At 41.5% G+C, this 13488-nt stretch overlaps 1 protein-coding gene across 1 annotated transcript in view; it reads left to right on the forward strand.

Moving 5' to 3' along the window:
- Nucleotides 1-877: 877 nt before the first annotated feature.
- The window catches only part of LOC104470938 (WASH complex subunit FAM21A-like), a gene marked incomplete at its 5' end in the record, with an annotated part of 30656 nt that continues 18045 nt past the window's right edge, over nt 878-13488 (forward strand). The window contains 11 exons of the mRNA XM_010086066.1: nt 878-936; nt 1747-1794; nt 3124-3225; nt 3765-3852; nt 5063-5131; nt 5487-5599; nt 8077-8146; nt 8950-9006; nt 10997-11158; nt 11411-11538; nt 13003-13095. Coding sequence (XP_010084368.1) covers nt 878-936; nt 1747-1794; nt 3124-3225; nt 3765-3852; nt 5063-5131; nt 5487-5599; nt 8077-8146; nt 8950-9006; nt 10997-11158; nt 11411-11538; nt 13003-13095 — 989 coding nt within the window. The remainder of the gene's footprint in view (nt 937-1746; nt 1795-3123; nt 3226-3764; nt 3853-5062; nt 5132-5486; nt 5600-8076; nt 8147-8949; nt 9007-10996; nt 11159-11410; nt 11539-13002; nt 13096-13488) is intronic.

Consider the following 13488-nt stretch of genomic DNA (forward strand, 5'->3'; position numbering starts at 1 on the left):
AGAATTACACTCACAATTCCCCCAGATGGCAGGGTGCACCGCTCCCTGAGGCACTCGCAGAACAGAGATAACAGTCCCAGCGTCCCGCACCGAGAGCTGACCGGAGTGGGGGGAAAACGACCACCTGGCCCCAGCTAACGATCCCCAGAACTACACTCACGATTCCCCCAAATGGTGGGGGGGTGAGTGCACCGCTCCCGGATGCACTCACGGAACAGAGATAACAGCCCGAGCGTCCCAGACTGGAGTGGGGAAAACGTCCACCTGGTCCCAGCTAACGATCCCCCCAGAGAGGGAGGATCCCGAAACTCATGGAACGGAGATGACGATTCGGGCATCCCAGGCTGAGAGAGAGAGAGCTGACCGGGGTGTGTGTGCAGGGAAGGGGAGGCCTTGGAGAGCGATGCAGAGCCAGGAGAGAGCACCGAAAAGCGGAGCTAAGGCAAAAGAGAGCACTCTTCCGGATGTTCTTACCTATATACTGGGCATGACATGCATGATATGGAATAAATCATCGGTCAGTCTGGTTCTCAATCTTAACCTAAGAGCAAACCAGGCTAGCAGCTGGACTGTGTCTCTTATCAGCTACTGTCCTGATCCTAAATCCGAAACACAGTCTCTTGCTAGCTATTTATGAAGAAGAAAGGAAGAAAAAAACTAAGAGAGTTAACTTTAAGCAGTCTGTGCTTAAACCATGACAAACACAAAGTGCAAAAATGCCAACAGCCTTTAAAGCTCTTACAAACCACTCTTTTCCACCTGGTTTTAATTCTCTTCACAAAGCCTTTAAAGTTGCCATTGATATGTCTGGCGACCACATTGCTCTGTGTACACGTGTCGTGTCTAATCTTAACTTTTCTGTTTCAATTTAAAATAGAAGGATCAGTAGATAGCGATCGTGGAAGTGTAATTGACAGTGAAGAGAAGGATGAAGAGGTAAGTGACACGTGAAAGAGTACCAGCTACTTTGCACAAGCATTCATGAGGGTTGGTTATGTGTGAGGACGTTAGCTACGTCGCTTTTTCATGTGGGGTCTCAAGGTCATATTGCATGATGTGCGTTCCCTATGTTGGCTGTGGTAAATGTGCTTTTCATTATTATTCTTATGCAGTAGTTTCCTTTGCAGCTTTTCAGAGGAGCAATAAAGTGATATGGACTCTAACTGCTTTTATAGTAGAATACTTCAAACTGAAGTGTTTTATTCCAGTCTAATTTCACTTTGTGAAGCAAGTCTTATTGATTCTTATCAAGAACTGCATTTTTTTGAGAACAAATCTGTTGTGAATTACAGTTAGAAAGAATGGGATGGAGACTAAAAGGAGCAATTTTAAAGGTTAAGTAGGTGTCAGTTATGCACCTCCAGGCTTTGCCTCGTAAATCTGCTGCATCGGACTGTCAGATTCCGATATGTTTTGCCTGCCTTCTATGGGATGTCTCTGCTTTGTAACTGTGCTATGGAAGCACTCTGTTTTTCCTTTTGGTATCTTTGCTCAATTAAAGTTAATTCCCTCTTGAGTTACCCAAATGTGCTGTCAGATGGAGCTTGCTGTCTTTGCTAAATTAATGACTTTCTAGTGAGCTCTGTTCATAAAGATGTTCAACAGTGGGGAAACAATACCTTGGTCAGGTCATGGTGAAGAGATTTGAATGTCCACATGTAAGCAAGTCCAGAGCTTCTGAGCCCTCTCTTGGCCACTGGGCAAAAATAATGTGTGATACTTGTCTCTGGGTCTCTTGTGTTCCAGGAATCAGATGATGAATTTGGAATCCCTAGCGAAGATGACCAAAAGACGGTATGGTTATAAGCCCTGGTACAACCTGAAAGACTTTCCACTTGTGACACAGTGAGGATGCAGGAAAAAGGAGATAAGAGCTCTAGAAAATTAACTATTACAAACTTTGGTTAATTTGTATAACTTTGTATTGGAAGGTTGTCCTGGCCAGATGGCACTGTGTTGTGAAGTTGAACCTGGTTTGGGCTTAAAGACATGCTTGCAAGCCATCATTAGATGCAAAGCGTATGTGGGATGGCATTGCCTGATCTGTGCTTTCCTCAGTAATAACTTTGGAGTCATGAGAGTTCAAAGAGTCTGCGCCAGGAAAATGAGGCTTCTGTAGGATTACTGGGTCTGTAATTAAAATTCTAAACTTGCTTTGCAAGAGGTAAATGAAATTACATTGAATCAAAGATATAAACAGTACTCACTGTTTGAAAAGTATGTCTATTTGGATAATGAATGAAAATAGAAAATAAATGTTCAGATTGAAGAAATCCAAGCCTGATGTTAGTTGTTGGTACTAGGTGGTAATGAGAGAAGGAATCTTACCCATGTTTAGATGTGCCACTGCAAAAGACATTTACGCTGGGGATCCTCAATGTGAAATAGTCTAGTGCCAAAAGAACAATGTTTCAAAAAGCAACCCATTTTAATCTATGCATTGATAAAACAATGTTACAAAAGCACTCGGATGTTACATTAAGCTGTAGTGATCTTCACAGAGTAACTTTGCATGCCTGATGTATTTTAAGATGAGCGAGTACCTCTGGGTTGTTGTGATTCAGTTCACTTCTGGGTCCTTGTCTGTGCCAGCCCCCAGCTCACAATTCACTTTGTCTTTTTCATCCTCTTTTTCTTATTGACATGACTGAAGCTAAGATGTGGGCATGTATTGTCTGTCATTCTGGTATCCGCCATAGGAATAGCTCAAGATGATAGAATTTTTTACTAACTGATCAAAATGTTCCTGAGTTAAGGCTAAATGCTAGGTCTGTAGTGGAGAGGAGTTTGCAAATTAAGGGAAGCAGCACAGCCAAAGCAGTTCAGGCTTCAGTATAGTAGCGGTATGCTGCTTGTGAGGAGAGCCGTAGTGTCTGCAGTTGTGTCTTGGGTCTGGAAATGTTTGGTCACACAGCACAGGGGTGGACTAGAGAATGCAGCAACTTGCTTGGAGCTAGAGGCACCCCTTCCTTACCTCTTAAAAGCTGTGGAGTACATAAAACTGGCTGAATGTTTCCCTCCTTTCACTAAGATTGTTTTGAATATTTTATCTAAGCAGATGTAGTTTTGTGCTTGCTTTGTGTTCCAACTTCAGGAGAACACAACAGGGTATTGTTTTTTTAGAAGACAGCACAGATGAGTGATGAAGATGATTATGATGGCTGTGATCTCTTTGACTCTGAAAAAGAAGATGAAGATGGAGACTTGGATGAAAGCACAAGGCCTGTAAGTAATTATTTCCTCCCTGCAGAGAAATATTTGACTTCCCTCGTGAACAGTCTATCTTTACAGGGATTATAATGGTAGCTCTCAGTTACCTGGGATGGGATCCTGTACAGAGGACCAGTAAAAGTCCTGCGTGGTCTTTCAACATGGTTTAAAGGGGTAAAGCTTGAATATAACTAGGGGACTCATGCACCTTAGGCTGGCATCAAAGCTGTCTTTGAAGGTCATTAAGAAATTACTTATTGTATTTGCATGTGGTAAGTGCTTCTTGCTTGTCCTGCCCCAAAACGAGGTGACATTAAAAAATTGTGATCATATGGGACTAGAAATGGCTCGGTTTTTTTTCCTCTGGATGCACGCATAATCTCTTAATTGCTTTCTTAATAGAAAGCCCCATTGCCTCTTCAGAGATCTTCAAAGTCTAGACATGATATTGTACTAGTGAGGCTGTGGAGTACAGTATTTATAATTGCAATTGCATCAAGTTGGTAACTGTGTTCTATAGAATGAATATGCTGCTGTTTGTCTCCACTCCTCAGAAAAAGAAGAGGCCAACATCATTTGCAGATGAGCTGGCAGCCCGAATCAAAGGAGAAGTACCAGTCAAACAGGATGAAGAACATTCGTGTAAGTTAATTCTTTAGCTTTGGTAAGCACTTGTGAGATAGCAGGGGACTCATGACAGTGTTGGACAGGAGATTCTGTCCTGTCCAACAGAACAGGTTTCACAGATCTGTTATTTGAATATGTATTAGGTGAAAGCCTAATGAGAAGAATTAGACACTATTTTGTGCTCTGAGAAACTTTTTGACCATAACTTATGGGAAGGAATTGTAATCCATTGAGTGTTCCAGTGGAAAACACATTGCTTTCAGCTGAGACAGGTCACTCCCCAAGCACATGTGTTATTGGAAAGGTTTTCTCTCCAGTCTGGTTCTCCTTCTGCTTGTAAAACTGTGTGTTTGACCATGTGTTCTTCCCCCTCTTTCAGGAAGTCATTCATCACTGTAGTTTTTCAGTGAGCTTTACAGCAGAAAACCCCTCAGGCAGTAGATTTATGTTTTCAGAGGGTGTAGGTTGGTTGTTTTTTCCTCCTTGTGGCTTAAATATACTACATTTTGAGGAACTTTTCCTTGCTGCTGTTTTCAGTGATATTTTAGACTAAATACTGCATTTCTTTTGTGTGGCTTTCAAAGAGGGGAGACATCTCTCAAGTAGTTGTTCTTGCAGCAAAGCAGCAGTTGAAAATAGCTGACTGAAATTGAGGTTGCAAGTGCTTGTGAGCCTGCGTGTAACCCTGTAATTCTGAGATTATGAACAGACAAGAAGAACAGTGCATATGTGTTCTTGTGTGGTTCAAACAATCAAGCTAGGTCTGTGGGTATCAGAGTATAAAACCTGCCAGCTTACCTTGTTCAGTTACAGGGAAACCTTCTGTTCGTTATAATAACCTTGGGATGGTAAAGCCATCTGGCTTTGCCTTAGGTAAATGAGTCAAGGATAATATATTTGGAGCCATTTGAGATGCTCAAAGGTTCTGCATGCTCTGTGTGGGATCTGCACCATCTGGAATGCTGTGTTGCTCTCTGGCATTTTAGGTGATACTAGTCTGGGCAACTGCGTTGAACCCACGCCGTCTGACAGAATGATGCTATTACAATTTTAAGTGCTGATTTTAGAACCTGTACTTCATAGAATTGCTTCAATGGGCTGATTCATATGAGAACATATAGGTCGTCTTGGTTAGATTTTATTTTTTCAGGTTCTCTTATCATAGATTGATCACAGGTTACAAGTGAAGATGAAGTATTTATGTTTTGAAATTTTCTTCTTAAAGCCCTATCACCAGAGACCAAAACAAGGAAAATCCTGAAAGAGAAGAAAGAAGTTAGAGTTCCATCGGATGGTAGGATTTCCTTCTCTCTGATTTTTGAATTGTGGGCTGGAACGTAAGACACTGCTTAGGAAATTGCGACATCTGCTCTAGAAACTGGGTGGGATACCTGAGCATCCTTCAAGGTGAGTGTGTACACAAATCTAGGCTGTGATGTGCATTGAAAACAAGACTAGAAACAGGCCTAGTGAGAGTTCTCCTTAAATGTGGTCTTGTGCAGCAACCTTATACAACCCCATCTGACTACAGCGGCTTCTCTATATGTGTCATGTCTGAGAGAGACAGGATGGAATCAAATCAGTTTTTATTTTCCCTTTCCTGAAACTTGGGCAGTTGCACCACAGCTCTTGGCTCTTGTGCTTTCTAGATGATGATGATGACATCTTCAAGCCTCCTAAGTTGACTGATGAAGACTTCACACCCTTTGGGTCTAGGGGTGGCCTCTTCAGTGGTGGAACAGGTCTCTTTGACGATGAAGAGGTGAGAATTCTGGAGAAGATGGAAATGGAGTGTGTGTGTCCCACTTTTAAAAACAAAACAAAAGATCCCTACGAACTCTCACCTGTGGTAGGTGGGGAAGGGAAATAACATTTTCATGCTTGGTAACATTTAAGCATAGTGGAACAACGTAGCTTTCCAGTTGAGAAGGAGAACTACACAGGTGAGCTACTTATGTTCCCCTTGTCACAAAGCCCTCTCTTCTGTAGTAGTGCTGCTAGAGATGCAAGTGTGGTCGTATCATTACATTAGACTGGTTCTAATTCCAGCATAATTAATAATGGACTACAGTGAGGTTTTGGGTTTTTTTCCCTGTGTACTGGAAAGTGTCTGGGTCCTGCCAAGCCCTTTCTTTTTTGAACTTCTGTAAAGATAATTCTGGATAGGATTTTAGAACTTTAAACACAGCTGTTGTCCTTGTTTCTCTGACCCTGCCCTACCAGGTGAGGTGGCCCACCTGTTCTGTCAAACCTTGCATGCATGGCACAGCTAGGCCTGATCCCTTCTTGCTCACTCAGCACCTACCTCACTTTTTGTCTGTGGAGATAAACCAAATGCCATACTATTTCTTTATTTTAAAACAGAAGATTTTTATTAAAATGCCTATGAGAGTACTGAATGTTGTCATTCTCTCGTTCTCCCTGGGTGTTGGAAGAAGTTTGAGAGGAAAGAGAACATGATGTTCTTTCTATTTTATCTTTCACAAACCATATCCAGACAGTGATGCTGCTGGGTTTCTCTGTCTCTATGCTGTTAAAAGTTCCCTGTTGCAATTATGTTATGTTCTTTCATCTAGTTATTGCCCAATTCCTGGGTTACCTGCACTGGCAAGAGTAGTTCACCTTAAACTAACTCATCTGCTATAGCTGACTTGATGAAGGAATGGCACAAAGTGCATTTCTGACCTTATTTTAGCATAATTTGTGCGCATGAAGGGGATGAAGGGAGAGATACTTAAGATTTAAGAATCTGACAGTGCAGCTGTGTAAAACAAATTATTCCCTCTGATTTTATCATGTAGCTGATATTGCTAACAGTCAAGCATAGTCCAGAATAGTAGCCAAACTGATGCCTTTGCAGGATGATGTGTTCCTCATTGCAACTAGAACAGAAGTCAGGTGTTCCTTGGAGCTGAGGAGGCTGTTAGACTGAAATTTGGAAGGAGACCTCACATAAAGCTGACCTCAAGCATACCATGCCAATCGGCTAGAAGATAGCCAACAAGCACCAGACAGGGACATTGCATGAAGGGAAGAGGATAGTTCTACACAGTGCTTTCCACTCAAATGCAGGCTTTATTGAAAAAAACATGATTGTGCTTTCTTTTTCAGTGGCAGCCAACAGCTTTAAAAAATAATGATGATAATAATTTAAAAAATGATAGTGCAAGCGAGCTTTGGGTCAGTGCTAATTCAGATGAAGCTATTATTAGAGCCTCTTAGTTACTTATTGCCAAGACTACTTTCCTCATCCTGTAGACACAGGACAGCCATGCAGATTTGTCTGTGATTGTAGCCTGCTTGCATACACTTGTTCTTGGTTTTCTGTTGCCTGGAAGTTAATCATCTAGGAAGGGTAACTTTTCTTCATTTACCTTGAGCAATGGAGGAGGCCTTACTGTACCAGAAGGCAGCCACAGTAGGTCAGCAGGCACATAGTAACTGACAAATGTGCAATAGCTCACTGACATTCCTACTCGCCTAGTCTTTCCAAAGTATTACTGCTTGCTTTCCACAAAGCTTTATACAAAGACGATGCATTTTGAGCCTCCAGGGAGGCAACCTCTAATATGCAACTTCTATAAGAGGGACGCTTTCAAGAAATTCGGTAGTTGGTACTCACAAGATCTGGAGGTTTCCTGGAAATCTAGATGGTAATTCTCAGGGAGGATTGGCAAAGGGCAACTGCAGCCTGTACGCAAGAGCTCTTGTGGGAGTGTCCTGCAATGCTTGTGAAATAGAGTGTATATCTCTGCACCATATCTGTGTCTTAGACCCTCCTTAGTAACAATATAAATCATTCATCTTAACCACATGAAGTTCAGGAGTTTTATGCTTGTCCTGACCTGAATTCTTTCTTCAAACCTCACTGTACACGTTTCAATACGCAAGCTTAGAAGGGTGTAATCAGGACCTAAACAGCTGTAGATTAAGGAGTGTAAGCTCTTGAAGATGTGCAAATAGAAGGTCATTCCTTTTCTGCAGTAAGTGGAGTGATAATCAGTGTAAATTAAATTTTAGAAGACAGAAAGCTACTCTTCTGAATGTATGCACTGAAGTTAATGCTTCAGTACCTAGGTTTAAGTTTGTATGTGCAAACATCCTTTTGAGAAGGGAGTGGTGGTTACCTCCTCTGTTGGCTTTGGAGTGGATATTCTACATGGAAAAATCAGCAGTTGTCTTTTGCTACAAAAAACAAATTCACCATTTTTCCTCCTTTGCATTTTCATCTACAATCAGAGTGATCTTTTTGCTGAAGCACCAAAACAAGAATCAAAAGAGAGAGATAAGCAAGTCCCAATAAATGAAGGTAAGAACCAATTGTTGCTTCCTGTAGTCCTGTCTATGCTGTCGTTTATCACTTCTAGCAGCTAGACTCTTTTGTTTCTAAATTAGAAAGACTGGAGTAGCAATTGATGGCAAGTCTCTTCTCCTCCCCAGTCTTAATAGAGAACAACTGTGTTTTCCTTGAATTTTAAATGTGTTTGCACACTATGATCTCTTACGCACACCTACTTTCCGGGAGCTGAAAGGATGTCTTTACTGATGTTGGCAGAGCTCTCTGCGGGCACTGGGTTCCTGCTGCTGTAGAGTGTTTTGCAGGATCCAGTTGTGAGTTTGAGTGGAGTAAATATTTCTTTTTGCAGATTGATGCACATCTGAGTTTCCCATGAGCTGCATATCTAGACCCTTAAGGAGTCTGAGCACACATTCTGTACTGTGGTAGCTTTTATTGAAGCATTGTATCTGATTAAATTTCAGAAATGGGTTGGGAGGCTAAACCATTTTGGTTTGAGTGTATTGTATTGAAGTAGTTTTGAGTGTGTGAATGTGAACTCTTGTAAATAATGCTATGTGTAAATGTATATCATGTTTATAAGCTTCAGTTTAGTAGAGCTGTTTTATGGAGGTTTAATGAAGCAAAAATAGCTAGACTGTTACATATATCTGCAAAAAATGGAAGTTCAAGGAGAATGTTTAGTGAGTTCTGAGCTGTTGAAAAAAATGGAGCTCAGAAGACTAATTAGGTCCCTATTTCTATGGTAGAGTTCTGAAGGCTTTGACAGCATAGAGCAAGTGCATCTATTTGTATTGTACTTCCTATTATTTCAGTGTCTACTACAAAGTCCTTAAAGAAAGTTCCTGCAGGTGCTGTGTCTTTATTCCCAGGTATGACTCATTCAATAGCAAATTGCTTCATGCACAAAATGCTTTTTTCTTTAAAACCTGCTGGCAAGGTTTTAAAGAAGAAAACTGTCCAAATACAGCAGCACTGCATCGCTTGATCATGTGCTTAATGACAAATACCAGTGCTTCTACCATGCTAAGCCTAAATTGCAGCATGCTTTATGGATAATCAAGATTCTGTAGGAATCCATCATTGATGGATGGCAGATATTAGCAGCTGTCAGCTTCCAGTGTTGTGCTGTGCTCTTTTAAAGATGTGCATTACTTTAACTGATATTAAACAGTTTCAGTCTGCAGTGCATGCCATCACACCTTCCCTCTATAATCTGAGAAGGAAATGCATTTTGATCTTGCAGGTTTGATCATATTTCTTTAGGTTAGCAGAACAATTTGAACATCAAGTTCCTATTTTATTGTGCCACAGGTAAATCAGACCAATCTTGTTCTCTGGTTTTGATTAGGAGGATCTGCATACATGAGGAAGGACCAGACCTGTAACTCAGAGCAAGAAAAAAATAGTATTGTACTAAGATCCCTGTTCCAGATCAGACTTCAAGCTGAGCAATGAAAAGAAATGTGTTACCGATCTCTTTGAATCAACTGGCTTTGATTTCTGTCTCTGTGTAGGGTCTTCACCTCACTGAGTTACCTTCATTTTAAGTTTTGCTCTTTATTAGGAAAGCTTAAGACTGCAGCTTCAGTTAACCGAGCCCTCAGTGAGCATGATTTTTAGAGTAGGAAGTATACAAGTACAGTGTTTTTACTCCTGGATCAAAGATGTACATCAGCAATGGTCATTCATCATAACCATTCAATCATAATTATAAGAATTGGTAGTAAAGTTTAAAACAGCAGATTGAGGTTTTCTTTATCCTTCACTCTTGAGGTGCTGTTGCGCAAGCAGTGAAATTACTATCATTCTAACAGTGTCCTGTTCTAGTTCACTAGGTATTAGGTTATACGTAGCATTTTTTCAAAGTCTTCCGTTGCTTCCTCTCAGTAACTTGTAGAAGAGCTGAAGTCACCAGAAGAAAACCAAGACCGAGGCTCTGTTGTTGTTAAAAATCCTTGATGAACACACTCCCAGTGAACAGTTTGTTTAGAAACATGAGAATGTTTAATAATCAATCAAACTTTGTGGCGGTATTCCTATCAATCCTGTGGCACTTTCTAATGGCACTATACACTTTTTTTGTAATAACTGCCATTGCGCTGGTCAAAATTCATGTAGTCTTCTGACTTTTAACCAAATAGAAGTTGTTCTACTTTCTGCCAACCTTTCCATTAAAGTATTTTTTTTTTTTTTTTTCCCCCACCATTTCCAAGTAAGACAGGCTTAGAACCAGACTCTCTATTTTTACCAAAAACGCTGAAAGTGTTTGCAGGCGATCTACCAACATGCACATATCACTGCAGCAGAACATTTCCACACCAGATGTAGAAGAAACAGTTGTTACCAGCTTCTTCTGCTTGATCACTGCCATATCCGAAGTACACAGGCGTCTCAGGACCAAACTCGACCTCATACTACAGTACTGCTAGTAGTCTTGCATGGCAAGTGTGGCTGCTTGCGTCACCTGTCTTTCCCTTTCCTCAAGCACCTTACCACTTTTATTTGTCCACAGTGGTGTGGCTTACTAGTTAGTAAAGTAGGATTCTGGTTTGTGAAGTCCCTAAGGGCGACTGTGGGACTGCTGGGTCTTCTAGCTTTAACACAGCCTGGCTGCTGTTCCTAGGTTAGATGAGCAGGACGAAGTGATTGCAGTGAGAGTGAGGGGCCATCTGTCTGTGACTTGACTTTATCAGGAAGTTTTCAGCTAATGCTTTTGATGCAGCATTGTTGCAAGAGCGCATTGAAAGCTGCTTGATGGAAACTGTGCCTGGTTCCACTTACTGTGTCACAAGTTCAGTTTTCAGTAACTGTCAGTGATCTCTGTATGGATTTCTCCCCCCACCCCCATCTGACCTGCAGGAGGAAGTGATGTGTTTGGTTCTGCTGTAATTGTGGAAAAAGACAAGAAATCTGCAGAGCAGAGCACAGAGAAAACTCCTAAACAGCCTGGAAAACTTGTCCTGTTTGATGATGATGATGATGACTTCTTTGTGGGAGCAACTAAAAAGCCTCCAGATCCAGGTACCTCTATACATGTGCAGTTGAAGCTTAAACATTAAAGGTAATCAACATTCAAACTGGTAGGAATCAATGAGTTACAAAATTCAAGCCTGCATCACTGTTACTTCTGTTTGCATTTTTTGGTTTTGTGGGGTGGGTTTTTTTGTTGTTATTGACATTTCTGTTGGCGTGGTATCTTTTGAGACTCTTACCTTCTTTTGTTCAGTAGTGGCTCTTCTTGACATTCCCTGTTTGTTTTGTCTCTTAATGCAGTCAAGTCCACAGCTGATCTATTTGATGATGATGAAGAAGATGACTTATTCAAGGAAAAACCTGCCATTCCTCCTGTGGGTGCTGGGACAACTAAAGAAACAGAAAGGGAGGCAGTCATGGAAAAAAAGGTAATGGCATATAAACGGATAATGTGTCTGAGGCTTTAGGAAAAACTTACTCCTGCTGCTGAAGTAGTCTTTCTAGTTTGCAACACTATGGAAGTGCCATATTTGTGAAACGGAACCAGGTTCATAGAGTCTTCTATGACCCAAGTGCTTCAGGGGTCCTTAAATGCCTTTTGCCTCTCAAACCTTGGATTTGAGAGGTTTTTTTGTCTGGGGAGTGATTGGAAGAATCTTATTAGTGCAGGATTGAAATGAGAGCAAAATGAGAAGCCTCTTACAATAAAAAATGTTTATGAAGTTCATGGCTGAAACGAAACCAGCCTGACTTAAGAAACTTTGGTGTCACTGTTCTGTGCTGTATAGACTATGTTTGCACTTGTATCAACCACTGATAGCAACTTAACAGATAACCCACTGCTTGTATATATCGTGGGAGAGGAAGGTGGATGTTGCATTTCTATGTAAGCATATACAATACTTTGAGTGTTTAAAAAGCCGTTTTTCAGCTGAAAACTCTTAAGTTGTGGGAAGCTCTAAATGCTGTCCTGAGGACACATGTACAGAGTTATGAGAGCCTCCTAATGCCCACTCCACTTTCATTTTCAGAGCAGTGTCTTGAGGAAAGTAGTATTGCTCTTTGTTTCTGTGGCAGAATTATTGTATTCATTTTGTACGTATTTGCTGTGCAAGGAGTATTTGAACATAATGAGGTACAGTGACTCTTCTAACCTCTGGACTGAGAAGCATACAGTGCTGGGGATGTCTAATGCAAATTGCTGTAGGACTTTTCTCCATGTTGCCTTATGAGAAGCACCTGAGCACAAGGGCCAAAGCCAGCTTCTGTTCCTGGTGCAGTGCAAGCGTATCTGTGGTCAGTGGACCAGGAGTGGTGGTGGGAGGTCATCCAAGGCCATTTCTCTGATCTCATAGCACTTGGCTTTTCTGGAGGAGAGTATGAGAACTGATTCAGCAGCACCACTCCTGCTCTGTCAGGAAGCAAGGACTGTTTTATACCCCAAGCTTGCTGACAGTAGTGCTTGGGTCTGGAATCATTCTGAGTTTAATGGTAATACAGCTGGTAGCAGGCTGAGGCAGTGCTGTGCTAATGCAGGAAATGAGGGCTGGCACAAACTGCCCTCTTCCTTTGCGAAACACATTGTTAAAAGAAATGTTTCTGTTTAACTCACAAGGGGGCCCAATATGAGTTGCTGCATACATTTTTCTGATGAGTGGTGTGAGGGGAGGCCTATGGTAAGACCTGCGAGTCACTTATGCATAGCTCTGACTGCATGTGAGGAACTCAGCACATGAGCTTTGCACTTCAGCCCAGGGATGACAAGCTTGTGTTCTGTCCGCTCAACTGCTGAGATGCTACCAGCAGCATGCCTCTTAAAAAGGATCATATGATGTGCCTGCCCTTACTGAATCTAAATGGGTGCTGATGCACTGTTCTTATTTGTCCTATAGAGTCAACCATCTTCAGGTGAGGACTTCAAGACTTTATCTGAAATACCTCCAAGAAAACAGAGGGGCCTCTTCTCTGATGAAGAGGATTCTGAAGTGAGTATCTCATTAATAAATCCTGACAGAAATTCATGGGATCTGACTCACCCTGGCTTCAGTTCACTCATTTCTGGGGACTCCTTATTTATCTGCAGGATTGGGAACTCTGATATCCATGCATCTACTCCCAGCCATCCTGAAAGTTCCTTATTGCTCCAAGAGTGAAATCTCTGGGAACATTTTCCCTGTCTTCAGAGAGTTACACTTGTGTGGTACACATAGGCGTAAATTGAAAGCCTGAAGAGGGGAAACATCAGCAAATCAGAGCAAGAATTGTGAAAAACTGCATATGTTTAATCTTGTGTCCTCGGCTTCCAACTAGCAATTAATCTGCAAAGCTGAGGGAAGTCCCTGTGGAGTTGCGGGTGATTGGTGCATCTGAGTATGACA

The sequence above is a fragment of the Pterocles gutturalis genome, unplaced genomic scaffold (genome assembly GCF_000699245.1).
Source record: "Pterocles gutturalis isolate BGI_N339 unplaced genomic scaffold, ASM69924v1 scaffold45120, whole genome shotgun sequence".
In the NCBI taxonomy this organism is placed as follows: domain Eukaryota; kingdom Metazoa; phylum Chordata; class Aves; order Pterocliformes; family Pteroclidae; genus Pterocles; species Pterocles gutturalis.